General features: G+C 45.5%; 1 protein-coding gene across 7 annotated transcripts in view; it reads right to left on the reverse strand.

Annotated features, from left to right (window-relative positions):
- Positions 1-23,279, reverse strand: part of SEPTIN8 (septin 8) — a gene marked incomplete at its 3' end in the record, with an annotated part of 54,810 nt that extends 31,531 nt beyond the window's left edge. For 6 of the 7 annotated variants that reach the window (XR_014544816.1, XM_083600157.1, XM_083600160.1 and 3 more), the window contains exons 1-2: positions 22,890-23,279; positions 1,060-1,174 (exon numbers count right to left, since the gene is read on the reverse strand). Coding sequence is in view for 6 of the 7 variants with exons in the window: in XM_083600157.1 (XP_083456283.1) it covers positions 1,060-1,174; positions 22,890-22,919 (145 nt within the window). Of the gene's footprint in view, positions 1-1,059; positions 1,175-1,285; positions 1,333-22,889 lie in introns of those variants that run through there. The other variant, XM_083600162.1, reaches the window with a different exon arrangement.
- Positions 23,280-27,364: the final 4,085 nt, after the last annotated feature.

Here is a 27,364-nt window from a genome sequence, read left to right on the forward strand (position 1 = left end):
TTTTATTCTAACCAATGGTTGAATCTCGTAGGAGCAGGTCCAGCCATTAGAAATGCAAGCTACTTGAAAATCCAGCTTCTTAACGTGACTTTTTCACAATTGTGAAAGCAATGTATAAGTCATGGCCTTCATCAATATCACATGAAACCCAGTCATATAGAAAGCAAGCAAAGCCCTTACCCCACTAAAAAGAAAAAAAGGGTGAATGGTGTTGAAATCCTATTACACTGGTACCTTGGGTTAAGAACTTAATTGGTTCTGGAGGTCTGTTCTTAACCTGAAACTGTTCTTAACCTGAAGCACCACTTTAGCTAATGGGGCCTCCCGCTGCCGCCGGAGCACGATTTCTGTTCTCATCCTGAAGCAAAGTTCTTAACCCGAAGTAATAGTTCTGGGTTAGCGGAGTCTGTAACCTGAAGCATATGTAACCTGAAGCATATGTAACCCGAGGTACCACTGTAGTAGTTTTAGCCTTGCCTCAACAAAGTACATTACATCTCAAATTTGGGAGATTCAGCTCTGCAAATCAAGCATGGTATAAGGTGTTGGGACTGCTCTATTAAGGCAATGGGGAAGCGACCCGCCAAACTCAGCCTGCCCTCATTCAGCCCCTGCCTGCCTGCCTTCTTACTTACGACCAGACCAGGAAGGAGGGTAGCTCAGACTGTCATTGGCTCTGACTCTACCTACTGCTAGGGCTCCCTGCTTTCGACCCCACCAGTCCAGTCCCAATGGGCACCTGCCACCATGGGCAGAAGGCTGTGGTTTGAAAACAGTGCCTGAAAAACACAAGAAGCTACCTTACACCAGGTCAAATTCTTTGTCCATCTAGCCTAGGAGAGCTACTGTCAGAGTAGATGAGGCAAGATCTTAGGCTGAGATCTCTCCTGGCCCTTTTAACTGGAGACACCAGGGATTGAGCCTGGGACCTTGTGGGCATACAGAGCACGTGTTCTTCCACTAAGCAACCGGCTCTCCCAGGCTTCTAACAAGTTGGTTTCTTCTACGTGTTGTTTTTGTCCAAGTGCTTTTCTCGTTTGCAGTGCACACTTTACTCACCCACACAGAGGATGTTGAAGCTGAAGCCTTGCGCTACAGATTTGCTGACGAGCTGATCAGGAAGACTGTCAAATCCAACATGGCCTCCCAGAGCGAGATTCCGTTTCTCTTCATTCTGCAGGGGGGAGAAAAAGAGAATGCTATTATTTAGCAGGGGTTTTCTGAAAGGAAGTTAGCAGAAACTGGAGACCGGGGGTGAAAAATATAAAAACCATAAACACACTACCATTTCCCTTGAAGCCAAGCAGACTCCCTAGTCACAGAAGCAATCCTAGCACTGCCCACACAGAGGTTTATTATGTTTTTATATGCCACATTCCAGACATACTGGTAATTATAGTCAAGCATCAGAAAAAGAAGGGGGGGGAGAGGAGAGAGAGAAACTCTCCCTGATCTAACAAGGAATCGTCTTAAAGAGACAGGAGGCTTCAACTGTGAAGCCATTTCAAAAGGAAAACCAACACACAATCGGATCCGGTGGCTTTCACTGTGCAAAGGAGTGGCGGGGGAGGGAAGAGGCAAATTCGCATGTTTTATTTATTACTTCTTAATCCTTTCATTTTCTAAAGTCTCCTGCATCTGAATCGTGTTAGCCAAGGGGAGCAGCTTTGGGAGCCCTTGATCTGTTTCCTTTGAATCTGCCATAAGCAGCTTTGTTCACCCGCACTCCTGAAGGGGGGGGCGAAGGTGGTGGGGGCTGCACATCACTCAACTCACCATCTGCGACCACACCAGGTTTTCTTGTTATGGTGGTATCTTGGGGGTCTTTCCACACTTTCCATTTATAGTGGGATAGTTACTGTTTGAGCCGGCGGTTTAAAGAGTGGGTTTGGTACTGTCTGTCTGCACCTTTATATGTCACTATTATTAGAGGACAAGGTTTTCCTTTCTACACCAAAGGCAGGCTATGACCAAGTTGAGAAAAGTTCCATGGCTGTAGGTCACACCCCTAATGCCGCCTTGCGCTCCTCCAGCCAGTAAATGGAGTTATAAGCATGTACATGAGGGCAGATGCTATTTATTTAATGCCTAGTATTTTGGAGTACTGATCTGGAGGAAGAATAGAGGATTAGAAGAGGACCTATATGTCTGCCTGAGCTATAGTGAACTTGGCTACTGTGAGGAAATTTTGTCTGAGGATAAGGATCGCTGTTCTGGGCAGTACTTTGACTCTGTGCTGTTGTCGCTATCTGCCATCTCTCTCCTCTGAGCATGCAAACTAGCAGCTCGCACTGGTCAAAGGGAAGTGGCCTTGAAACAGACCGTCACCTAAACCATCCCCACTCCACAAAAAGTGAGGTGGCGCTTGTACACATGCCACACTACTGAAAATATTGAGTATATCCATTCCAGATCTTTCACAAAAGTCAGATTTTTTTTTTGCACTATAAAAAATGGGATGAAATGGGTTCCTCACCCCAAAACAAATCTCCATATACTGTCGCTTTAGCAGAAAGGTTGCAGGCACCCAGTTGGTGACCCCGACTGTACATGTTTGAGTGCTTGTCCACAGGAGTTATCTGTAACATTAAACCAGGGGTGGCCTTCCAGATGTTGTTGAATTTCAACTCCCACCTGAAATCGAAAGAGGAACTTCCCTCATCTATTATTTTAAAAGGGTGTTCTCTGCAAACACCCTTCATTTAATGATAATTTTGTTATCAGGATCGCAGTGGTTTGGTAGCTCCACAGGTAACAATTTGGAGAACTGTCCCAGAAGGACTACCCTGTGGGTCTACTTATGTGAAAACTGAGGTAGGCTTCTAATCCCTCAAAACTATATGGAGGTTAACTGAGAGTAGGAAATGTACAAACACTGATGCTTCTGGATTGAGTTTCTCCATTCCCACCCGCATAAATCCTGTCTTGATGTTCCATCAGGCAGAACAGTCTACAGAAGCTAAGTGTTTATGAAAACCTTCACTGGCTGCCAATTTTAAAATTTATTCCAGCGGAGGACTTGAAGCCTTGAGACTTCTCTCCAAGATTACTAAACAAAAGATTAACTTGTTGTTCAACTTAAGACCAACTCAAGCATTTTAATGTCCTCTTTCAAAAGACTAAGCACACACTCCCTTTATTTTAAAAGGCAAGAGAAGAAACACCAAAAACAGCTTTCTTGGCTGTGACAGAACTCTGCTATTCAAGCTCTTTTTTTGAAATGATCTCATCTTTTTTTACGGAACATATTGATAGACATTTGTGCTCCCGCTCCCTTTTCCTCCACCAAATGAAGAACAGCACAAAGAGTCTCCAGACAGGATTTCAGGATAGGGAAATATCCTGACCACAGGGCCGTCTTTCCCATAGGTGCTAGGAGTGAAGGACACCCGGGCGCTGGGCTCTCAGGGGCACCAGGCCTAGAGTCCGGGGCCCAGGAGTCCGGGGAAGAGCCCGCTCGTCGGTCGGAGCGCTGCAGCGGGCCCTTCTGCTGCAGGCGGCTCTGTGCCGTGAGTTCGGGGGCAACCAAGCCAGTGAGACGCTGAGGTGGGCAGCCGGCTCCGCCCTCCTACGCACCTGGGACTGGGCAACTGGGGGGGGGCGCCGAGTGGATCTTTGCACCCCGGCGCCACATATGCTTACCCGGCTGACCACAACAGTTTACTCCACTATCACCATCAACATTTTAAAAACTCATCTACACCTACTGCGTTTGTCAGCAGAAATTGAAGCCATCACTCAAAGCTGTATATTTTGTATGATGCTGTTCCAGTAAATCACTTCAGGACTCCCTGTTTGTGTAACACAGTAAGCCACGTTATGGTATCACTCAGCATGCCACCCAAGCTGGAAGTTGCAGTTAAGCTCCCTTCTCCCTAAGCAGAGCTCTTCAATGTGCAGAGGGATCCTGGGCCAATGGGCATGTGCACACACACTTGTACATAGGATTTCTTTGTGTGGACATAATATAGATAAAGGTAAAGGGACCCCTGACCATTAGGTCCAGTCATGGCTGACTCTGGGGTTGCAGCGCTCATCTCGCTTTATTGGCCAAGGGAGCCAGCATACAGCTTCTGGGCCATGTGGACATAATATAGGGGTTCAGCAAATACATGGCAAGTGGGGCTGATGCACAGTACAAGTGTGTTCACAAAGGTTACTAGCCCAGAAAAGCTGGGCAGCCTGAAAACCTGCTCCACATACGTATGGTAGGCTCAAATATTAAATGAATGTGAACATCTAAGGCAGGCATGTCTAAAGTCTGTTTCAGGGGCCTAATCCAGTTAGTTGTGGCAGTTTATTTCTGGGGTAAAATCCTAAAAAAAAGCTCAACAACTTCAATCCTTTAAAAAAGGTCAGTAACTTTCAGCAAATCTGGCCCTCTTTGAAAAAAGTTTGGATACCACTGACTACAGTATCATTTTAAAAAAGATACCTTTAAATCTCAAGGAGGGGATGGAGAGGGGAGAGCAAGAAAATGACATCAGGCAGGGAGAGAATATTGCACAGCGAGGGGTGTCTAACCATTCCCCAACGACAACCGCCCTGATGTAAGCCACACACTCAAAACTCACTGCTGGCACGATTGGAAGTTTCTGTTCCAAGGCCAATTTCAGCTTGAGGGATGGAAGGATGGTGGCAGAGGTTTTTAGCCGGACTGCAACACACAGGAAAAGGATTAAATCCTCCTTCCTATATGCTGCAGTCACAATTTCACTCCTCTTCAGCAGCTGATGTATTCTATAGATATGTATTGCTACTGTCCTTTTGTAAGTTAGCCATTTTAATTTATGTTCTGCTTTATGCTGCTTTTATTACTGTGTGTCATTAGCTACCCAGTGCTCCAAAAGGGAAGAAGGTTGGGATGCACAAAATGCTAAATAAATATTCAAATAACTTTTTAAAAATGCATTATTACATGCTTGTGCCATGTGGCTCAGTGGTAGAGCATCAGCTTCGCATGCAAAAGGTCCCAGGTTCAATCCCTGGCCTCTCCAGGGAAAGGTTCCCTGTCTGAAACCCATTCAGTGCATACAGTACTGAGCTGGATAGGCTAGTGGTCCGACTGGGTACAAGACAGCTTCCTAGGAACCTAGTTTGGCCTTTAATTCATTTGTGCTGGAGGCGGGGAGAAAAGAACTAGATCTTTTCCATTTTACAGAAGCTTCTCTTCACGGTCATCTGAAGTCTGTTTCTTCTCACCAGAGGAAGCCAGGTGAGTGACTTATTACAAGCCTGTTTTTACTATCGAAACACAAAATGTGAATTACGGACTATCCAATCACTTCAGCTGGCAGCCTGTATTCTTAATGAAAATTGCCTAGGGCTGATATGTTCCTCACACCCACCCTCTCTAAAGCATAAATGAAAGACAAGTTATAAACATAAAACCAAAACCTTTGAAGGCTGTGTCATTGACACTGCCTGGAAAGGAAGTAAACAAGGTTTTGCCAGAGAGCTATGATTAGAATATGAATGCCCCGAAAGACCAGAGACATGTTCCTAGGCAACAGCCAGAATCAGTATTATGAGTTTATAAGAAAGCTCTGTCTCAGACAAGCCAAATCGCAAAACCAAGACAATCCAAAAACGGGAAGATGAAAAGATAATATGTGCTTTGGGAGTTATTTTATGCTTCCCCTCCTCTTCTAATATGTTCACAGTTGCTTCTGAGTAGCAGCCAAAAAGGAGACTGCATTACTCAGCCCATTTCTCAAAAATTAATACTGTAAAACCACCGAGAAAGTCAACGGTGGCCTTACTGTTGTAGTTTTCCATCCGATTCCAAACAAACAATTCTTGTGACTGAAGTAGAAAGAACAGAAGAATCAGTTGTCAATAAAAGCTCAATCAATGGCCTTGGTCCAGCAATCCACAGGCTTATTCAGGTGGATCAACTCCTGCACGTGGGAGAGCCAGTCACATCTGGTGATAGAAACCCCACTCCAGTTCTTGCATGGACATCTCTTAGGATGAGTCAGGAACAGTCTGTCACTATAATCAATCACAAGACCCAGCACACGAACACCATTTGAATGCCAGAGCCCATCAACTCTGGGGTGTGTGTGTGTCGGCCCCTTCAAATATTTCAATGGGAGGCAGGGCGAAGGGACATCAGACCCTAGGAGTTGACTCCTATGGTGGATACCAAGAAACACAATACTTGCAACATTTGCCACTGCTGTTAGCAGCCTTGAGACCATTTGGTGGAAAGGCAGGATACAAATGCAACAAATAAGTAAGATAGACAAACCTTACACACCTTGGGCAGGAAAACAACAAGAAGACAACATATCTGAAATACTGCAGCACATGAACTAATCAAGGAGGGCTTGGAACTGAAAATGATAGTCTTTGACACACTGCACAAAGGAACTAAACCAAACAAAAGGGAGAAATGTGTTTGCATCTTTACTAAGACTATAATCAGCTGACTGGCCTTTTGTTTATAAGCTACTTTAGATGTGCTGCCTCAGCAAGACCAGACCCACCTAATTAGTTTGTTGATTGTGCTCTAAAGAGCCTTTAGTTATTAAGCCCTTGATTCTCCAGCCTTTTACTCACTGCCCAATAAAAATCTAGTCTCCTACTAGAAGGACAGATCCTGAAGCTGAAACTCCAATACTTTGGCCACCTCATGAGAAGAGAAGACTCCCTGTAAAAGAACCTGATGTTGGGAAAGATGGAGGGCACAAGGAGAAGGGGGCGACAGAGGACGAGATGGTTGGACAGTGTTCTCAAAGCTACAAATATGAGTTTGACCAAACTGCTGGAGGCAGTGGAAGACAGGAGTGCCTGGCGTGCTCTGGTCCATGGGGTCACGAAGTGTCGGACACGACTAAACGACTAAACAACAATAACAACAGCTGACATTGAAGTGTCCTCTCATTTGACCCCATGTAGGGCCTTTAATTCTAAAAATGTGTGCCAGAGCAAGTAAGCAAGCTCTCTAGGCAAAGCTTTATGCCTAACACACAGGAAACTGCCACATGCCCATGCTGTCAATGTGAAGAAAAAGACTGGTTCCTCATGCCTCCATTTCCCTTGAGTGAGCCACATCATCTCCAGAATCCACAGGAAAGGTTCTTCCTGGCAGGAAAATTTGGGGAATCCTGCTTGCCATTTCTATCAACTGCCTATTTCTGCCTCAGAGGGTGTCTTGGGTCTTCCAAACTCCTGGCCAGGTGTTCACACTAGTTAAAAGGAGCCAGGGGTGTGCATCAGACAGGGCCAGCACACCCATGAGGCAAAGTGAGGCAACTGCCTCAGGCAGCAGGATCCATTGGGGCAGAAGATCCAGCCTTCAAGGAATGCATTGCCAGGTGCAATGTGCTCCTTGGAGGTCAGATCTGCCACCTCCTCAGCAGCACATCCAATGCCACATCTATCGTGACAGGAGGCACTGCTGGTCTCTTCCCATGCCTGGGCAGGAAATGGCAGGGGCTGCCCTCTGGGGTCTCCACCTGCCCAGTGTGATTCAGAGAGGGCCCTTTCCCCCCAGCACCATGAGAGATTTTGATTCCCACTTCAACCACCAGATAAGGTTGATTTGATTCCTTCATTTGTTCCCAATGTTGGTCTTCACTCTCCCCCTTGTTCCTGATGGAAATCTTCACTCCTTCTTCTTCTCTGGCAGGAGGCACCATTTTCTGGTTCGTCTCTGGTGCCCAGATGTATTGGGCCATCCTTGGGGGTCAGGAGAACCCCAGAGCAGCGTGCAGGAGAGGGGGAGACATTGTGCTGCTGGCAAGCTGATACACTTGCGAAGATGGAACATTCCACACAGCGGGACGTTCATTCATTTTTATAAAGAACAGCTAGGCTTGTTGGCCTACTGTAGCTATTTCTGAGATATAGGGCACTCTATAGGATCCATTGATTACTTTACCGGTAGGGAAATCTGTGACTCAGTTAATGTCACTCAGGGTGCCCAATTAGAGCACAGCTGCAGGTCAGAATATTCAGACCACTAAACTCTTGGCATGAATTGTCAGGGCAGGCTGCAGTCCCGAGGTCTAGAGCATTGTGACATGTTTTCTATTACAGCTGAACTTGCATGCTCTATAGCCACCTTCTCATATCCACAGTTTTGAAGGGGGAGGCATCTCCCGTCCATGGTACCAGGGGAAAATGTTCCTCTTCAAGCAAGCCTTTGGCTGGTTAAACAATCTATGGTCTTTAAAATATGTTTGTGGGAGGGGGAGCTATTAGGCTATTTGGGTTTTTTGCTATTATATTATGTATTTTGTGTTTTCTATTTGCATTTTTATGTTGTAAACTGCTCTGTGACCTTTGGGTGAAGGGTGGTTTATAAATTTAATAAATAAAAAAAAATGAAACATACAGTGGTACCTCGGAAGTCAAATCGAATCCGTTCCGGAAGTCCGTCTGACTTCCAAAATGTTCGGAAACCAAGGTGCGGCTTCTGATTGGCTGCAGCAAGCTCCTGCAGCCAATAGGAAGCTGTGGAAGCCGCTTCGGACATTCGGGTTCCAAAGAATGTTCGCAAACCGGAACACTCACTTCTAGGTTTGCGGCGTGCGGGAGCCAAAATGTCCGCCTCGCAAGGCCTTTGGGATCCAAGGTACGGCTGTACTTTCAGCAGAGTGCAATCAAGGACCCATCAGAATACAGCCTCAAAAACATGATATGATATAGTTCTTGAACTGAAAGACTTGCTACAGCTGCAGAAAGGCTGCTTCCACTGCCCCCCCCCCCCAGTCCATGAGGTGAGGGAACTCATGGAGGAAGGGTGGGTTGCCTTGGGCCTGCTCAAGAATCATGGACTTGCTAGGCTACATTGGGGTGAGCATGTGCAACACACACAATTTTTTTATTTTAAGAAACTTGCCAGCATCAATAAATATATGATGTTCAGAACTGATTGTGAAGCAAGTGCATTTACTGTTGTCAAGCTTTTATAGAGGTGTCAAGAATGCCTTTATGCAGGGGGAGGAAGCCTTCATGGTTTGTCAAATCAACTTTGTTTTCTATTAGAACTACCAGCAAAAGCCACATGGTTAAAATTTTTAAAAAACAGGGTGCCTCTGACTCGGCATTCCAAGCCTAGGAAATTTGTTTTTCAACATAAGAACTGAACTGAACTGAGGGCACAGTCCTTTCACACAAATATCTATTCCTGGTTATTTTTCTACTTTCAACAGCCTAATTTAGATGGAGGGGAGTTATTTAGTTGTTGCTAATGTTTGAACAGCTGGGAGTCAGGAAAAACCCTTGCTGATCTAATGCAACCCCCTGGAAATACACCAGTAGATCCCAATCTGTTGTGTGCCAACCCCTACCTTAATATACCATAAGGTTTTCATTATAAATATTTTTCATAACAAACCTCATGCATAGTAGCCTGAGCACCTACAAAGGGGAAAGCCTTCTGTCATACCAGCTAAGGACACAAGGGGAAGCCAGTTTCTGCCTTTCAATATGAAAAAAGGCTGCAAAGACTGCGCCCATGAGCAAAGAGTTTGAGCACCACTTCCAGACATTGGACTAAGGCACTGGAAAAACTATATGCTCAGTGGGAAATTAAGGATCTCCTCCAGTCCCACAACATCTGCAAAGCAGGAGAGAAACTACTTCAGTCATTCCGCATTTCCTTCTGTGGCACATGCCTCAAACACTCTGATTCTGTTCCAAAGGAATGGCATTGATTTAAATAGGACTTCTTTGCTTCCTCAATGAAAGATTTTAACAGCTTAGCAAACTATCCCTTCCTGTGGCTCAGTGGGATAATTCAGACCCTGATGAAAAAAGAGGACAGGATTAGGATAAATTGGGTATTTTGTACAGTAATTGGGCAAAAGATATTGTCACTGGTTAAGCAGTCACATCATAATCCAAGCCAGGAGTTGAGAGACAGAAACAGACACACAGAGAGAGGGGGGGGGGGGGAGGAAGAATAGTTTGAGAACTGTTTCACAAGGCAGGGTGTGGATAAGCAGAGCAGAAACATATCTCATAAGAAGGACTGTTGCATGCAGCTACTGAGGAATTCGGGTGGCCTAGAGGCAATGGTTTGTATTAATTACATGCAGCTATGTATGCTAATTAGCTGTAGTCCTCTGGCCCACATGAATTGCCAAATGTGACCTTTATATTGGTAGACCGTTCAATGGCCCTCTAAAGTTATTACAGCGGCTTGTTCAGTGAAATCCAAAGTTCCATGCAGCAGAACTCTTGTTGTCAGAAACTAAGTAGGTATCAGCCATTTGATGATGATGATGAAGCTGTTTAAGAATCAGTTCATTCACCATTCAGGAACAAACGCTTTCAAGCATCCAAAACCCAGACTGCATCTGTGCTAAGCAACACTCGTAGCCAACTTGAGCAGATGGGGGCGGGGGGGGGGGGACACAGGAAGGGTAACATTCTCTTCAGCTCCTTCATTTGCAAGCTGCAGTACAATCCCAGAATGCAGATCAGGAATGAAGGAGGGAGAATCTTCCGAACAACTTCGTTGCAATGCTGCTTCTGTTGAAGCAACCAAACCTTTCAAGCTTTGTCTCAAGCTTCTGTAACAAACTGTACAACTTTCAAAATGGGTAAACCAGAGGTGGATTTTGGGCAGCGTGACTGGTTCCGCCGCACTGGGTACTGAGGCTAGGGGGCACTGCAGGGTGCCATGACCATGATGTAGTGAAATGAGCAGAAAGGAAGGAGTGAGGCCGGGGGAGACCACTTTTGGTCTCTCACGATGTGCCGCTGAAAAGTGAAAGACCAAAGTCTGCCTCTAGGTAAACCACTTCAGAGAGGGATGTTTATTGACTCCTCTGATTCTCCCACCACCCTTCTCCAGTCAATGTATCAACAGAAATTTCATACTCTTCTTGTACCTTTAACTACAGGCATCTGAGGGCAGATCCACACCACACTTTTTAAGCACACTCAAGGCACATTTAAAGCACATGGTTTTCACCAAAGAATCCTGGGATGTAGCTTGTTAAGGATGCTGGTAACTGTGTCTCTGTGAGGAAAAAAAACTCCCATTCCCACAATTCCTTGGGGGAAGTCATGTGTTTTAAATGCACACTGAATGTTGCAAAAAGTTCACTAGGAATGTGAAGATAATCAACCTCTTTGTTGGTCCACCAAGCTCACAAGTTCCAACCCATTACTTTGCTGTTTCATTTTCCTTTAAGGGATCAAAAACAACAACCCCATCTTCATATTCTGCTGTACCCATAAGAACAGCAAACATTCAGAGGAAAATCTTTGCTTCTGCTCAGCAAAGCATGACCTTTATTAGCAATGCCACTCAGACCTTTTAGAAGCACTTCTCTGATGCTGACAAAATGGGGTTCTCTGGAAGGCAAAAATGCCTTTTCCTCAACAGCCCCAGCATATTTATGGAAGGCTATTCAATGGGCTGGGGCCCTTACCAAGCAAGCTGATCTTACATTTGAGCCTCTTTATCTAAATGCTGTTTCTGGACTCACCTTAAAAAGCAAACAATATGTCACTTATCTTTGCTTAGGTATGTGCTGGATTGCTCAATCTCCGACTTCTTCATTGCTAAGCATAGCTGAAGGATGATCAAGGTATTAAAAACTTACGTTGTGTAAGAAATAGCTGCTCAGTCCAGAAACACATGCTCTCCCAGTTGCCCATCCCATTCCTGACAGCAGAGAGCTGCTCTCTTTTTCCCACACTGACAAACAGGACATTTGGTGAGCTTTTAATTTCAATAGCAGGCATGAATGCAAAGTAAAAAACAAACAAACCTGTATTTGACTATAAAAGAAGAGGACAGTATTGTACACATCAATACAACACCAAAATACAAACTCATATTTCTAACTGGCCATGCTTGGATTACATTATGCCTTAAGTATTTAAAAAACCCTTTGGAATTTTGCATTATAATATTTTCCTTACCTAAACAAAGGATAGACTCCAAGTTCCTCCAAATTTGGGGAGGAGAGTTTAAATGGGATCCAAAAGGCTATGCATGGCATTTTGTCCATGTAGACTTTTTTTGTGCCCCCTTCTCACTACAGCCCCATGGGATCCTCAAGAAGGTGCCAGGGAAACCCCTCCAGAGGAGAACAGCAACACAGTACAGAGGAATTAAATGGGAGCAGGGGAAACATGTAACTCCCTGTGTGTATATATTGACATTTATGCAGGTCTCTCTTAACCCTGGCCTTTGTTCCTCTTGGCACAAATTGCAAGAGGTGCTAATTAATATCCCTAGAAGTTCTCTTGCCTGAATCACATTTTTACAGCAGTCAAATATCTCTACACTGCCCCCCCTGCCAGAATCCTCTCCAACGTTTTCTAAAAGAATTCATGGTAAAACCTGACAGGCATCTATAGATCAGAGTTATGGTACATCTTCCCTTCTCTAGACCAGACAAATAAGCCAAAGATAAACAGATCAGGTCAAAACTCTAACCCCTGTCAATGTGTGCACACTGCAAGAATAGCCATCCAAGTATTTGTATAGATGGGTAAGGCTTCAGGAATGATGCTCTCCCACCCTACACAAAGCGAAAGAATGTTGCACTTAATCAGGTTTTTCTGATCTGTTGCTGTATTTATACAAGGCAGCCTAATGTTGTGAGAGCACAAGGGAACAAAATTAGGGTTTGCTCTGGCCTAGTTCTCACTAAAGTGGTAAACCTGTCTTGGACCTGGGCCACTTCAGCAGGCAGGCTCTTTATTTATTTACTTATTTATTTACGGTTCTTAGAAAAATACCGTACAAGGAAGAAGACTATACCAGCACTATTCCCCCTGTCATGTTCAGGGATTTGTTTTTATTTTTATTTGGAGGAGCGGTGAAATCTGGGGGCCCTCCCATCTGCAGCCTCAAGTGGCACAGGCCAGACACAGTTATACCAAATTAATTTGGCCTCTTATCACTGCTGCACAGAACACACTCCTGCAAACGTAAGTTGGACCTTGGAGAAGTCAGCGAAAAACAGAGGGAAACCATGAAACAAAAAAATGAAAGACATTTCCTCCAGAATGACCTTAAGGATGAGAAAGTTCATGATTTCAGCAGAACAAGAATTCCATTCCCCAAATGAGTACATGCTGGAAAAGATAAACAGCGTCTGGTTTGGAAAACGAAAGGCCACAGTCAGTTCTGTTAGCAAGCCCCTGCTCAGTCGAACTTTCAGAGGAGCTAAAAGCACCCTTCACCACCAGTCTCAAAGCTCTTGGCAACAGAATAACACAATGATGCACCTTTGAAATCTAAATACTTCAAATCCGTAAGCCGTTGTTCATTCAAAACTCTTAAGACAAATCCTTGGAAATTTAGACATTTTCCCCCAAGGCACACCCTTCCAAGACATTCAAGGTTAGTGGGGTAGAGAGGGTTTATCCATGCAGAACTGCAGGGCAGGTCAGAGAAAAGCAGCAGCCCAAGGTAAGCCCTGTGTTCAAGTGAGGATTCGGTTCCAAGACTAAAATACTATCCACTTATCACTGGTGCAACTGGGGTAGAGTGGTCCTGCCCTTCATCTCCTGTTCACTCAAGTTCTCTCCCAGGCACAGGTTTAGACAAGTCCGCACTAGAATATAAATAAATATCTCCTGTTGCAGCCTAAGACAAAGGTTCTGTATGTACCCTGTATCAATTATGTAGGCTAAGGCTTCAATCGTATACCAAGTTCCTTAGGAGTAAGCCGCCCTGAACATGGCTAATGTGGATTTAATAACTACCCGTGTTGCTGATATCCTGGCGTTTTCCCTTTTAATCTCAATGTCTGTTTCATAAGCAGTTCTGAAAAATCTTTGGAGTTAACACACCTGGGATATAAATATATTAAATTAATAAATTAAATAAAACATAGTCATTCAGATGTAGGTGATGTGTGCCTTAAATCCGGAGGGCCAAGCAGCGGGGAAAAGGGGCCATGAATCCATAAATTCACTCATGCAGTGGTAAACATGACGTGTGCCAGTCTCATCTCTCTTCTCCTCACCCTACGTTTATAGAGATAGGAAAGGAACAGTTGAAAGGGCTTGCAAGTTGCATTGCATCAGTCACACTGCAGTTCTAAGGTTCTAGGACTGGGAGCGGCTGCCAAGACCATATAACATTGGTCCTGAAAGACCTACATTGGCTCCCAGTACGTTTCCGAGCACAATTCGAAGTGCTGGTGCTGACCTTTAAAGCCCTAAACAGCCTCGGCCCGGTATACCTAAAGGAGCATCTCCATCCCCATCATTCTGCCCCGACACTGAGGTCCAGAGCCAAGGGCCTTCTGGCGGTTCCCTCACTGCGAGAAGCCAAGCTACAGGGAACCAGGCAGAGGGCCTTCTCAGTAGTGGCACCCGCCCTGTGGAACGCCCTCCCACCAGATGTCAAAGAGAAAAACAACTACCAGACTTTTAGAAGACATCTGAAGGCAGCCCTGTTTAGGGAAGCTTTTAATGTGTGACATTTTAATGTATTTTTAATCTTTGTTTGAAGCCGCCCAGAGTGGCTGGGGAAACCCAGCCAGATGGGCAGGGTACAAATAATAAATTATTATTATTATTATGACAACCTGGAAAGTGCTGTGCAACAGTAGGGATGATCCATGTCTGTGCTCCATCTCCCTGCTCAAGAAGAGGGTAGAACAGCCTTCACCATCCTAGTGATGCCCAGATGCCTTGATCTAGAATTCCCACCTGTCCCTGCCAACACAACCCCATCCCTGCCCTCATGCTGCCCTTGGTAGGAGGTGCCCAAGCACTAAGAGGCATCAGAGACAAGACAAGACAAGACCTGTACCCTTTGTAGGAGAAGTACAGGGTCCCAGCAACTATGGATTTTAATCTGGCTAAGGCTATGCATGCAGATCCATTCAGAGAAGCTGTTGGCCCAACAAATTAAATTAGTTGGATGGTGATTGGAGAACAGGCACTTTGGGGACATGACATATGGCACCTTTCCTAGAGAATATCTAGGGAGGCTCATGTCATCCCAATTCCACGGTGGTGGTGGTGGTGGGAAATCTAAGAACACAGCTCTGGCTCAACTCCCTTTCCCGCAAAGGAATTATTTGCCCTATATCCTTTTGTGAGGTAGGAAGCATCCCAAGCCGGCTCCAAGGCAATTCAAAAGGGAAATCACAGCCATCAACTTTCCCACAGCAGTCCTCCTCAGAACATTTCACAGTTGTGGTCTGTTATGAAATGAGAGAGAGACACATGACCTCTTCTCACACTGTTGCCTTAGCTATTGGTAACATTTCTGAAATGTTTTTCTTACTCCTTTATTTGCCAAGAACACCCTATCATCTCAAGAGCTTTACACCAAACCTCAGCAGCTGAGGGTGAAGCATAAAACCATTAGCACGGGGGGGGGGGGGAGGGGGAGCCCAGCAGAACAAGCCCAGCTCCCCAGATTGTGCCACATCAGTTGTCAGCTTCTTATAATAGTTCCTTCCATCGCACTTTGCATTTAGCAACGTGGGGGTGAGGGGGGTAGAGAGAGGAGAGGGGCTGGCTTGTTTTAAACACAGTGTGGGAAGTGAAGGCAGCTTCCCAAAGAAAAATGAAAAACAAACCCCAAACCCATACAATCTAATGTGGGACGGAGGTTTAGAAACGTCAACAGTTGACAAGGAAGAGTGACATGCTTCATAAGGGTGTCCAATCCAACGAACATCTGTTGTGTGTATTAAGGGCATCAGGCACACAATATAGCCATCTCAAAGTGAACAACCCAGAACACACAAACCCAGAACAAAATCCCCAATGTGAATTATGAAAGAAGCACCAAGAAGGCACTTCACACGTGCTCAGAAGGGTCGCTAAATATCCCAAAGCCCAACTATAGCCCTGCAGGGCAGAGCTTAAACACAAGCTGCTGGCTCAAGAAAAAAAAATTATGCTCCAAGTTGCTCCCATCAAGCTTTAAGGAGAAAGGGACCAAGATGACTTGCAGAGAAGCAGCAGAGATACACTCTTCATATCACACTTAAATTACAATTATGTTTAATAGATGCATTCCACACTTCCAGTTCTGCAACCATGAATAATGGCTTAATAATGAGACCTTAACTACTGGGTGTTTGTGTGAGATGGAGTCCTTACTCATCAGGATTCCATATGACATTGGCTTTTAGGTCATGAAGGGTTTCTGTGGGAGTGCTGGAATTATTGAGAATCAAATGCTATTCCAACCACAGCTTTGGATTCAATGATCACTACTGGTATTTAAAAAGGAAGCTCAGAACTCCCCCATAGAAGTAACATAATGGCCTGGTTCTGACAATCATTTCTCAGCTTAAACAAGCCAATATATGCACAAGCCCTTTGCTCATGCTCTCTTTCATTTTGCCACCTTTTCACTCCTTGAGTTTGAGAGAGTTTGGATTTTATATCCCGCTTTATCACTACCCTAAGGAGTTTCAAAGCGGCTAACAATCTCCTTTCCCTTCCTCCCCCACAACAAACACTCTGTGAGGTGAGTGGGGCTGAGAGACTTCAGAGAAGTGTGACCAGCCCAAGGTCACCCAGCAGCTGCATGTGGAGGAGCAGGGAATTGAACCCGGTTCACCAGATTACAAGTCCACTGCTCTTAACCACACCACCACACTGGCTCTCTTGGCATACACTGCAGTAAGCTGGTAAGTTTTCAACTAACCATACCTTCTCATTCCATCGAAACGGGGAAACTATGGTTACCTGGTTTCAGAACTAGCCAGAGTTTTAAACCAGCTACTGCAATGAAGATTAAAACATTCAAAATGTGAAATCCTAAGTCTGCAGTCCTACACACACTTAACTTGGAGCAAGTCCCGATGAATTCAGTGGGGCTTACTTCTGTATAGAAATGTAGGCTTGCACTGTAATTCCCGTAGGGTCAGAGCAGGTGCGCAGTTGTGAAGTAGCTATTCAACCATGTTTTATGAGCACCAAATCAACTCTTTGCCCTCCCTTTTGGCATCACAGGATAGGAAAGTGATTCAGCACCTAAATCAAAGTCGGCCAACGTAATGGGCAGCCAAACTGTATGTATGGATGCTAACTTTCTAGTGATTTCCATGGAGGTCCTTAGACCTTGCTTCGAAGTGTGCACAGGAATGCAGCCTTGGATTTCATTTAGTGTATACTGTATATCTTCAGGGGCACCAAGTTACCCAACAGATATCGGTTATCAGCCCTGAGAATGTAACAAAACTAAAGAATCCACGTCTGTGCCACTATTGGGCAGAGATTTATATTTTATCCTCTCTGTAGGATGGATTAAGTTGAGAGATCGTGACTTGCTCAGGGCCACCTAGCAAGCTTCATGGTCGTGCAGGGATGGATGTTCAGTTTGGCTACATCTCTAATTAAATTAGGATTGATCTGCCCTTCCAGAGGCCATCATTAAGGTCACAGGCAGACAGAACACACTGATGCTCCAGCAAAATCTTACATAACAACTGGGGCTGGCAGGGGCTGGGGGTGGGGTATTTACATTCCATTGTCTTACACAAACATACCCGAAATTTATGATAGTGAAAAACAAACTGTTCTGAACAATATTTTAAATTTAATTTTCAAAATGCAGAACAATTCCCACAATATATTTCATAATAACTAAACACCGAGCTCCTCTTGCTTAACAAAGGGCCTTCCTAACGTATTACAATTCAGGGGAATGGCGCTTAATGTTCAAACTAGCATTGGTCCTTGGAAAAAGGAATGGAGGGGGGCGGGAGCAAAAGCCAGGTTGCTGAATCCAGTATCACCAGACACCCAGTTTTGAATCGAAAAATGTTTTCCAAGGATAGACTGTGCAGCACTCAGATAAATGGGTCACAGCCCAGTTCATTTCATGCGTTAGTTTCTCCCCATAGCCAGAGCTGCATAAGGGCTTGAAACTAATGCAGAATGCTCAACATTTTTGTTCAGAGATCTGAGAAGGGAAGGAGATGTTACGGGAGGGATGCACTCAAACCATGGAGAGAAAGGAATTTCTGTATATTATGTTAGCTCAAACTATGACAACTTGAGCTTGGGAAGTTAAGCTATTCACGATACATGAAAATAAAAGGTGTTGGTCATCACTGTAATTCCTCCTGAATAACACTACAGTAACATATAAGCTTTTGAACACTGCCAATGGCAGCTTTAAACCTACACAAATCCCATCCAGCTTGGCTTCTGGTAGCAATTATACAGCATATACTGCCTGCACCATTCACCTAATAGAAACGATGTTTTAGATTTCTTGATGCCACACAAAAGCAAAAACCTGAGCAGTGCTTACTTTTGTGCTTTGTTTTGCATTCTGAGTGGTTCAAACATTATCACGGGAACAATTTTCCTCTGAGCTAATTACTCTCAATAGAAACACAAGTAACCACTGAGAGCAAGTTTCTGGCAAGGTTTCAAGGCACTGGCGCTGGAAGGGAATACAAATGACTTGAGCTTGCTGTTTTAGCAAAACCCTCAACTCGGTTTATTTTTATTCCCATTGTATCAATGCCTACATGGATGTGCCTTCAACACCAACAACAAACAGCAGAACTTTTAAGTTATTCCTCCCCTCAAAAAAATTGGCATTACCACAATTATTTGGCATTTATGCTATAACTAGTGAAATTCCATCGTTATGATGGACTGGGGAGGGGGAGGGGGGTCCACATTGCAGGCACTTCAAGATGCGCAGTTTGGCTGTGTGCATAGACAGAGGAAATCCCATTAATCCCACGGTGCCTGTTCCAGTATCAAGTTTTGCCCTCCTGCCATGATGTACCCAAGAACGGCAGTTTATGCTCCTGCGCATAACTGCATGCTTTCATTCTCACTTTGGATTGTCCTCCTCTGTGGACTGTTTCAAATGGTCTCTTCTGCAAACTGCATGCAGACTGCAACCAACAGTGCGACATGTACACGTGCATTTCATTGCACACACATGGGCAAGTGCAGCTTCCGTACATGTGTGCATGCCATCAGTGAAGCGGACATGTGATCATCACATGATACTTTTTTCCACTCCTCCCCCCCCCCCCCATGGAAGAGCTTTCCATTCAGGAGGAAATGCTGCAAGCCCTGTTGTTTCAGGCTGCTTTACCCATCAGATTAACTGTGCTCTTGCTTTAATCTCAACTCTCCCACTTTGATTTGCCCGCACACTAAAACTCCACGGAGGGTCCCGATATACCTCTTGTCCTCCGGCATATATAGGCACCACCGTTTAGCTCAGCTTACTGGACTGGAGTGTTTGTCTCTTGGGCATATCTTGGGTATGAACGCAATTTCCATCATTCCGCTTGCGGAATGCTCTCCCCCAGGGAGGCTCGCCGGGCGCTTTTGTGACATATCTTTAGGCACCAGGCAAAAACATTCCTCTTCTCTCAGGCCTTTGGCTAATTAAACAATCTATGGCCTTTTAAACTGTGTGTGCATGCGTGGTTTTTATTGTTTCTGTTTGTTACTATGTTATGTATTTTTGTGTTTTTACATTGTATACCCCACCCTGTGATCCTCCGATGAAGGGCAGTATAGATGTGTAATAAATAAATAATTTTTTGTTCTAGCACCCATTACAATGCCTCTCCCTCCCTTTTTCATTTCCCCCTATGAGGCATCAACTACCAGGCTGTGTACACACCGTACCTTTAAAGCACATTTGAAGCACATTCTTGCCCTCAAATATTTCTGGGCACAGGAGTTTGCCCTTCACAGAGTTACAATTCCCAGCAACTCCTAACAAACTTAACCCTTAACAGTGCCAGCAGCAGCGCACAAGCTCAACTGTCATATATAACAGCCGCAGTTGCACTATATATTTTGCACATGCAAATGTTGCTGCTCACCACCAATCGGTTTTGAATGTTCCACTGACTACCCTATTAACAAGGGTTCCGGCTAGTGGGGTGGCTGCTATGCCAGCAGAAAGACACCTCTGAATATTACCCTACATTCATTTAAAGAATTTGCATCTTCAGAAAATCCCAGTGCAGGAGTTAGCCAACCCTGAGTTGGTTCCTTTCATAACACAGAGTTCCACTTGACTTATGCCATAGGCTGCAACACAATAAATAAAACTCCAGATGGCCAGAGAAAATGCTTGTGTGAATTAGCACAAGCTAAAAGCCAGGAAGGAAACAATATAATTGTTCAAATGAGCAGTTGGAAACCCATAGATGCAAGGCAATATCAGATCGTTTTAACTAACCTGTGCCTTTCATAGAGTGCAATGAGATTATACAATGTATACAGTTATATGTACACAATGTATATATAAGAGCAGCTGTACATTTTGTAATTGTTCCATTTCTTCTTAACAGGAGGTTCCTGCAGACCCAACATAAATATACAAAACACTTCCCAAACTTTCCATCTGACATTTCAAACACACTACAAGGCACAGTCTTAGTTTGTGCCTCATAAATGTGCATTTAAATGATGTTGCCATTCAGAGACACCCACAGTGTTGGCTTAGAAAGCCATTCCTTGGCTTCTGTCTTGTTTAGATGCCAACATTTACACAATTAAGGATTTGCAATGGCCAGAGACATCTGGCAACTCAAACAAAACATTGGCTGTGTTCTAGACAGGATAATGGCACACACAGAGGTTTGACAATCAGCCTTCAAAAAAGAAATTATTCTGAAAGAAAAAAATTGTTGTTTGTTTTAGTGAGCATACTAAGGCATACATAAAACTACAGTAGTATGTCCCAGGGTTTTGTGGGGAAGGAGATCTTTCATTCTTTCACAGAGCTAGATAAAAAGTGTCTGAAAGAGACAGCACAGAATGGTTAAATGCATAATGGACATGAAATTTCATTCATGCATGTTGCACGAATGCATATCACAGACTTGAGGAATTCAAGGCTGATAGAGGGTTGGACTATTAGCTGAACTGTGTTTGCATACTCTCACGTCCAAGATAATGTGATATATATATATGTGCAGTGTCAACATCACATATGGGACTTCCAACAGACAAAACAAAACAAAAAAAAAAATTTTCTTCCAGTAGCACCTTAAAGACCAACTAAGTTAGTTCTTGGTATGAGCTTTCGTGTGCATGCACACTTCTTCAGATACACTGAAACAGAAGTTGCCAGATCCAACAGACAGTTCACATTTCTATAATCAACTTATGTCAATTGGAAGATACTATTTAGCCTCAGTAGAAATGGTAGGTTCAGGTTCATAATTACAGCTGCTCATCATGACTGGAGTAAAAGCAGCGTTCGAAATTAGCAGGGAGCCAGGTGCATTTCACGCATAAAGATTCTCCATTTGCGAGCAGCTCAAAAAGTCTGGGTGCCATTTTTTTGCACCTGGCTGACACTCAAGGATTACTGAAATGTATGTGTTCTGAAGCCTCAAAGTATATGTTAAGGACAGACAATATGTTAAGAGTACAGTAGAGTGTTTTGAAAACTGAAATATGTACCAGTATTTTTATTGTAAGCACCAAATTAAACATGTATTAACAATTTATGTTAGAAATGTGATATTAACAATATGTCACTTATGTGAATTGCGTATTAGTTCATGCTTATACAATAATAAATAAAAAGTGTTGCTGAACCCCCCCCCCCCCAATGCCAACTAGACACTCTGTTTTGGCGTCCACAACCCAGGAGCCATTTGGCTCCTAGCTTTTCTCTCCCAGTTTCTAACACAGAGTAAAAGCCACTAGCAAACAGAAAAAGCTCACTTTTGCTTCTGTCTGTTATGCACTGCAAGTTTCGAGTTGCGTAAGTAATCGCAGCAATATATTGGCAGCCAACTATGTGGGTAATACTTCTGCTGAGCATCTGACTTCCCCGCCCAGGAATTATTAAATCAAGGACAGGGAATCTGTGGTCCTCCTGACTCCAACTCCCATGAGCCCTGATCATGAGCCAGGATAGCAGGGTTTTTTGTTTTTAAAAAAGCATATCTGGAGGGCCAAAGGTTTCCCACTCGATTAAGATTAAATGCACCGAGAAGAATCCCCTTTGGGCGACAGCTGGTTCAGAATGAAAGAGGCTCATCTCTTTGAGATCCTGCACACAACATCCACAAGAAACAGTCCTTGTTTTCAGTGCGACTTGCTCAGAGGTGAGCAGTGGGAGTCGAGTCCATGCAGACACGCACAGGATCGAGCTGCTAGGACGCTTTTCTGAATTGCAGCTGCTGTTTCCATTCCTGAAGGCCAGCTGCCCATCTCCTGCCGCAGAGCCTAAACAAATACTGCAGGGCAGGGCAAAAAGTCCATCGGAATGGGAAGATCCCCGAAAATTTGGAAAGAGAAAGTCGGCTGGTGGGTCTTATCCGACTACCTACGACAGTCCACTCCTTGGGTGCGGGCCACATGTATTAAAACGCGGCAGCGGCGGCAGCCTTGGCGCCTGGTGCAGCTGTACAAAACCCATGGAGGAGTCCCCCCACCCCCGGAGGCTGCAACCCTACCCAGAAATAAGCCCCACTGAATTCGGCGGGGCTTACCCCCAGGTAAGAGGGGTGGGAAACGCAGCCTTAGCCCCCACGCTCCCACAGAGTCGCGCTCACTGAGGACTACAGGTCGCCCCCACTCCAGTCCCTCCATCGCCATCTATCCTGGCAGAAAGGCACAAGCCCCCCCTGCCCCCCCTCCACCCTGCCAAACGCGTGTTTCGTGGCGGGGCTGGCAATCTGGTGAGTAAGTGACAACACGCCTGCCTGCTGGAGAGTGCGCCGAGACGCGCAGCCTCTTCTGCAGAAGAAGGCGACTCCCTTCCCCGGGAGATCCCTGATGCCCCAAGCTCAGCCCAATTCAGACAGGCAGCCCCCGCGCGGCCCGGAGCCCCGTCCCTAAACTCCCCCACGGCGAACCCTTTCCCACCGCGCAGCCCCCGCCAGCCGGGGTCTCTAAGCTCTTGGAGGGAGCGGCGTGCGCACGGCGCCCCTGCTCTCCTGGCTAGAGACGAGGCTGCTGCGGCTGCTACTCACAGAGAAGCGCTCCAGCTCCGTCGCAGCCATGGCAGGGAGATCCGGGGGCCGAAGGGCGAAGGGGTTCCTGCTCCTGGGGCTCTAGGAAGCCGTCTTGCCGGGAACCTGCTCCTCTCCTCCTGCTCCTCCTCCCTGGGCTGAGGCAACTGAATGAATCCAATATGGCCACTTCCTGGAAACTCCCCCTTCTCCGGCTGGGAAGGACGCGGGGCGCCGCCCTCGCCCGGGGCGCCGCGGGGCGGCGAGGAGCTGGCGGAACCGGGGAGCCCGCTTGTCCCACGGAGCCTCGACGCCCAGCCCGTCCGGCAGGAGAACGCCCCGCGAGTGGCAAGGGGGAAGGCGGCGGCGGCGGTGCCGAATCGCAGCTGCCCGGCGTGCGCGGTCCGGAGAAGGATGCCGGGAGTTGTAGTCCGGGGCTTGATTGGGTCGCTGCGTATTTCGGGTGGAATTCGGCGAGGCTGGAGAGAAGCTGCGCAGCGTCGAGGGAGAGCTTTGCTTCCAAGCGCTTCCCAGGTATCAGCGCAGAGATCGCTGCCGCCTAACCTACCTCACAGGATTGTTGTTGGGGTAGCACGGGGAGAGCGGGAAGCATGAGACCCCCCCCCCGGTATAGGTATATATATTCAATAAACAATAATAATAATAATGTACGCCGCCTTGAGCTCCTTGGAAGAAAAGGTGGGCTACAGAGGCAATAAAGAAAGAGACGCATAAAATATTATGCTCCTTTCTCTATCTTGCTGGGAGGCGAAGAGTGGCTTGTCTATAACCCCAACACCATCCACTCCAACCAGATGTCCTTTAGATCTTGTTAGATCACGGCTCCCAGCATCACTCAGCATTGGCCATGTTGGCTGAGACTGGTGGAAAGTGGAGGACCAAATCATCTTGGAGGGTCACTTGGAGCGCAAAACATATGATGTTTCCTAGGAAGAAAGCAACACTGGATTTATCACTCCCCTGCACCAGGTGCTGAGCTGAGGGGGTGCAAAATGGAGAAGATCCATTTGGGGGGTGCCAGATTTTGGGCTCTCTCAGGGCACCATATTATCAAAGATTACCAAAGTCCGCCCCTGAAGGAAGCCCCAGTGAATTAAAGGGGGCTTATTTGGAATAAGAGGGCAGCCTTTGAGAGCGACTGGAAGTTTTCAATCGAGGGCGTTACCATTTGTTGACTTATTTGCAACAGTCACACAACTCCACTTATTGTTAGCCACTATGTTGCACCAAGTATTCAAAAGTTCTGTAGGCTCATAGGAATGCCCACCCTACTACAGTTGTACCTCGGGTTAAGAACTTAATTCGTTCTGGAGGTCCGTTCTTAACCTGAAACTGTTCTTAACCTGAAGCACCACTTTAGCTAATGGGGTCTCCCGCTGCCGCCGCCGCCGCCACGTGATTTCTGTTCTCATCCTGAAGCAAAGTTCTTAACCCAAGGTACAATTTCTGGGTTAGTAGAGTCTGTAACCTGAAGCGTCTGTAACCCGAGGTACCACTGTATTCTGATCACAATATGTTTGTGCTGAACAATATACCTGTTATAAGTCTCACGGGTGTTGGGGTGGGGAAGCACTTCATGAGGACTGCATGGGAGGCCTGTTTCCATCTGGGTCTCAAACGGCTTTCTTTCCAGAGCCAGCCCAAGTGGTAACTTGGGGGGAAGCAAAAACATTTAATCAAGCAATGGATATTGTGATCAGCATCTTCTTTGCAGCTGCTTGGGGTGCCTCAAATATAAACATTTAAATGTTGTTTTTATGTCAGTCCACACTTTAAAAAATAATAAAGTGGTGTACAACGCAATGGAAAAATTTAAAATAAAACCAATACCTTTCCAGTACAATCATAAAACTAGCAAATCCTAAACAAGCAGATTAAGAGCAAGCTGGTATTAATATCCTAACAAAGCAGGCCTGGCCTGGCCTAATCCTTTGTCCAGTTGAGAGATGAGAGCCATACACTGTGAGCTTGTTCACGTCTTCCCCTTTGAAGATGAGATTAGATACCATTTTGTCAAATACAAAATCCACTTTGAATATAAGTTATTTATACTGTTCATCAATCTTCTCACAAGAAGATGTCTCAAAGCACTTACAAATCCATAAAAACCAAAACACCTTGATATTCAAAACCAAAATGCATAGAATAAAAATACCATAATACAAAAAATACAATAAAACAAAACCCCTAAAAGTGCTCATCCACTAGTAATGGATGAATCCTACCAAACCTCTACTCTCCTCCAGACTTGAAGACAAATACAAAAAAACAGGCCAGATATCACAGTATGTACAGTACAGTAGAGTACAGTATGTAACCAATTACCATGTTCAAGCTGCCTGAGTCCCTGTCAGGGAGAAAGGCAGGGTATAAATAAATATATAATGTAATAACATTCACTTGTTCACATAAATGAAGAGGGTATTTTTCTTTCCACATAAGTTTTGTACCCGCAAGTAAACCTTAAGCTACATTTCAATGCCTGTGAATGGTTTTCTTTTGATACTACAGGACACTTCACTTTCCTGGACTTGCTGCAATCCAAACCAGCATGGGCAAAGCCACTGCCTACACCTTAGCACCGCTGCTCACACCAGCCAGGGTGAAAGGAGGGGTGTGGCAGGGGGGAAAACACTCCTTGCTGTGCCAGATCCCAGGCTGGTTCAGTGATGATTGGGCCTGTTGCTGTCACATGATGGGAGGAGGGCTGGCTCAGGAGCCAGATCTGCTCTCACCCTCTCCATTTCCTGTGGGGATGCCAACAGCAGTGGTTTCCATTTGAGGAGGCCCATTTGCAGTGCTCCTCACCAGCTAAGCCAGGCAGGTCTGGCTAAACCCCCTTCAGTATGATGGATTGTCTTTGTGTGTGCAGATGGCTCTGTTAGGCAGGGCAGGAGTTGGCATTGATGTTCCTTCAATACTCATGTTATAACCATTCTCCTTTCTTACAATAATAGGAAAGAAAGACCTATTATGCACTATGATTGAGTGTTAGAGGCTATGCAAGATCATGCACTAATCTTTTCTGGATACTTATTGTCCTTATAATTTTCAAGTGAGCAAGACCAGAGATGTGGCACTCATCTCTAAAAGCAATTAAGAAAATCAGAATTCAGGGTTTGAAAACCAGATACAATTCAGTTTGGGAGATGGAAGATGCAGACAGGGAGAATCGTTTTTAAAATAAGCCCTGTCTTCACTACTACAAAAGGAAGATCTGTTGAAGAAGTTTCTGTGAGGCTTCTCCTTATGGGACCAGATTAGTCACTTACAAAGTGGTTTACATCAAAAGAAGAAGCAGGGTTGTCTTTAGCAGATGCGGCACCAGGGTGCAAATATCCGCCCAGCGTCCCCCAATTACCACAGATAGTGTTGGGGTGGCCATAGCTGCGCACTGCCAGCCATCCGGGGGTGTGTGTGTGTGCAATTCTCCCTCGTGCCGCTGTGGGAGAGCGATCCCCACAGAGGCTTGGGAGTGAAGTTGTGCCCCTCCCAAGCCTCCTCGGGAGGAGAGTGATCTCCGCAGAGGCTTGGGAGGGAAGCTGCAAGACCGCCAGCCTTATGGTTGGCGGTGTGCAGCTGGCGGGCATGCAGGGAAAGGGGAGGCCGCCGGCAAAGCCGCAGTTTCACCACTTGCTGGGGTGCCCCGAGAGGCCAGCGCCCTGGCGCGCCGCACCACTAAGCCCTATGGGAAAGACGGCTCTGAGGAGAAGCATGAATCACTGCACCATAGAAAGCAGTACATTCCAACCATGGCACCCTGTCAAGGAGATCACTTGGTAAAGATGGTTACGACACAATGTTAATATTGACTGATAAGTGTAGAGAGCATACAAATAATGGAAACGTTTGCTTCTGTGAAGTTAGGTATCTGTAAAGCAAATATGTTTGTGTTGTGAGGTACTTGTTTTCACATACTATTGTTGCATAGGCAGCTCAACATTTACCGTGACAGTCTCCCTCAGTCACTTCGGTGTAGAGTTACACTGAGGCTTTTCTTTACAAACAGGTAGCTTTAGATACCTGGCCAGTGTGCAACAAGTAGGGCTTCCCCACTGTGTTTTCCAACTCATACAATTGGAAGGAATCCCGAATGCCATCTCGTCCAACCCCCTGCTCCACACGCAAATTGCAAGACAGGATAAGGACATGAGAAGAACCCTCCCGGGTAAGACAAAAGTCTATCTAGTTAGGGTGGTCATGCATCATTTTTTACGGAGCAATGTCCTGCACCTGAGGATAGTCAGCCCTCAGTTTGAAGGGTTGCCTGGTCTAAGCTCAGATTGCAGATTTAAAAAAAAACTCATAAGGAGGGAGAGGAGAACCTTTTAGAGTTGCCAGTCGACAGGTAGCAACCTGGACAATGTTCAGGTCACCTAGTCACAGTCCAGGAGCGAAATGAGGCTTTATTTCACCCGGGTCAAAGACCCAGTTTGGTGCAAACACCCCATGTGCATTTGTGTACATTTGGGGTA

The sequence above is a fragment of the Podarcis filfolensis genome (assembly GCF_964270895.1).
Source record: "Podarcis filfolensis genome assembly, chromosome: 2".
Lineage (NCBI taxonomy): Eukaryota > Metazoa > Chordata > Lepidosauria > Squamata > Lacertidae > Podarcis > Podarcis filfolensis.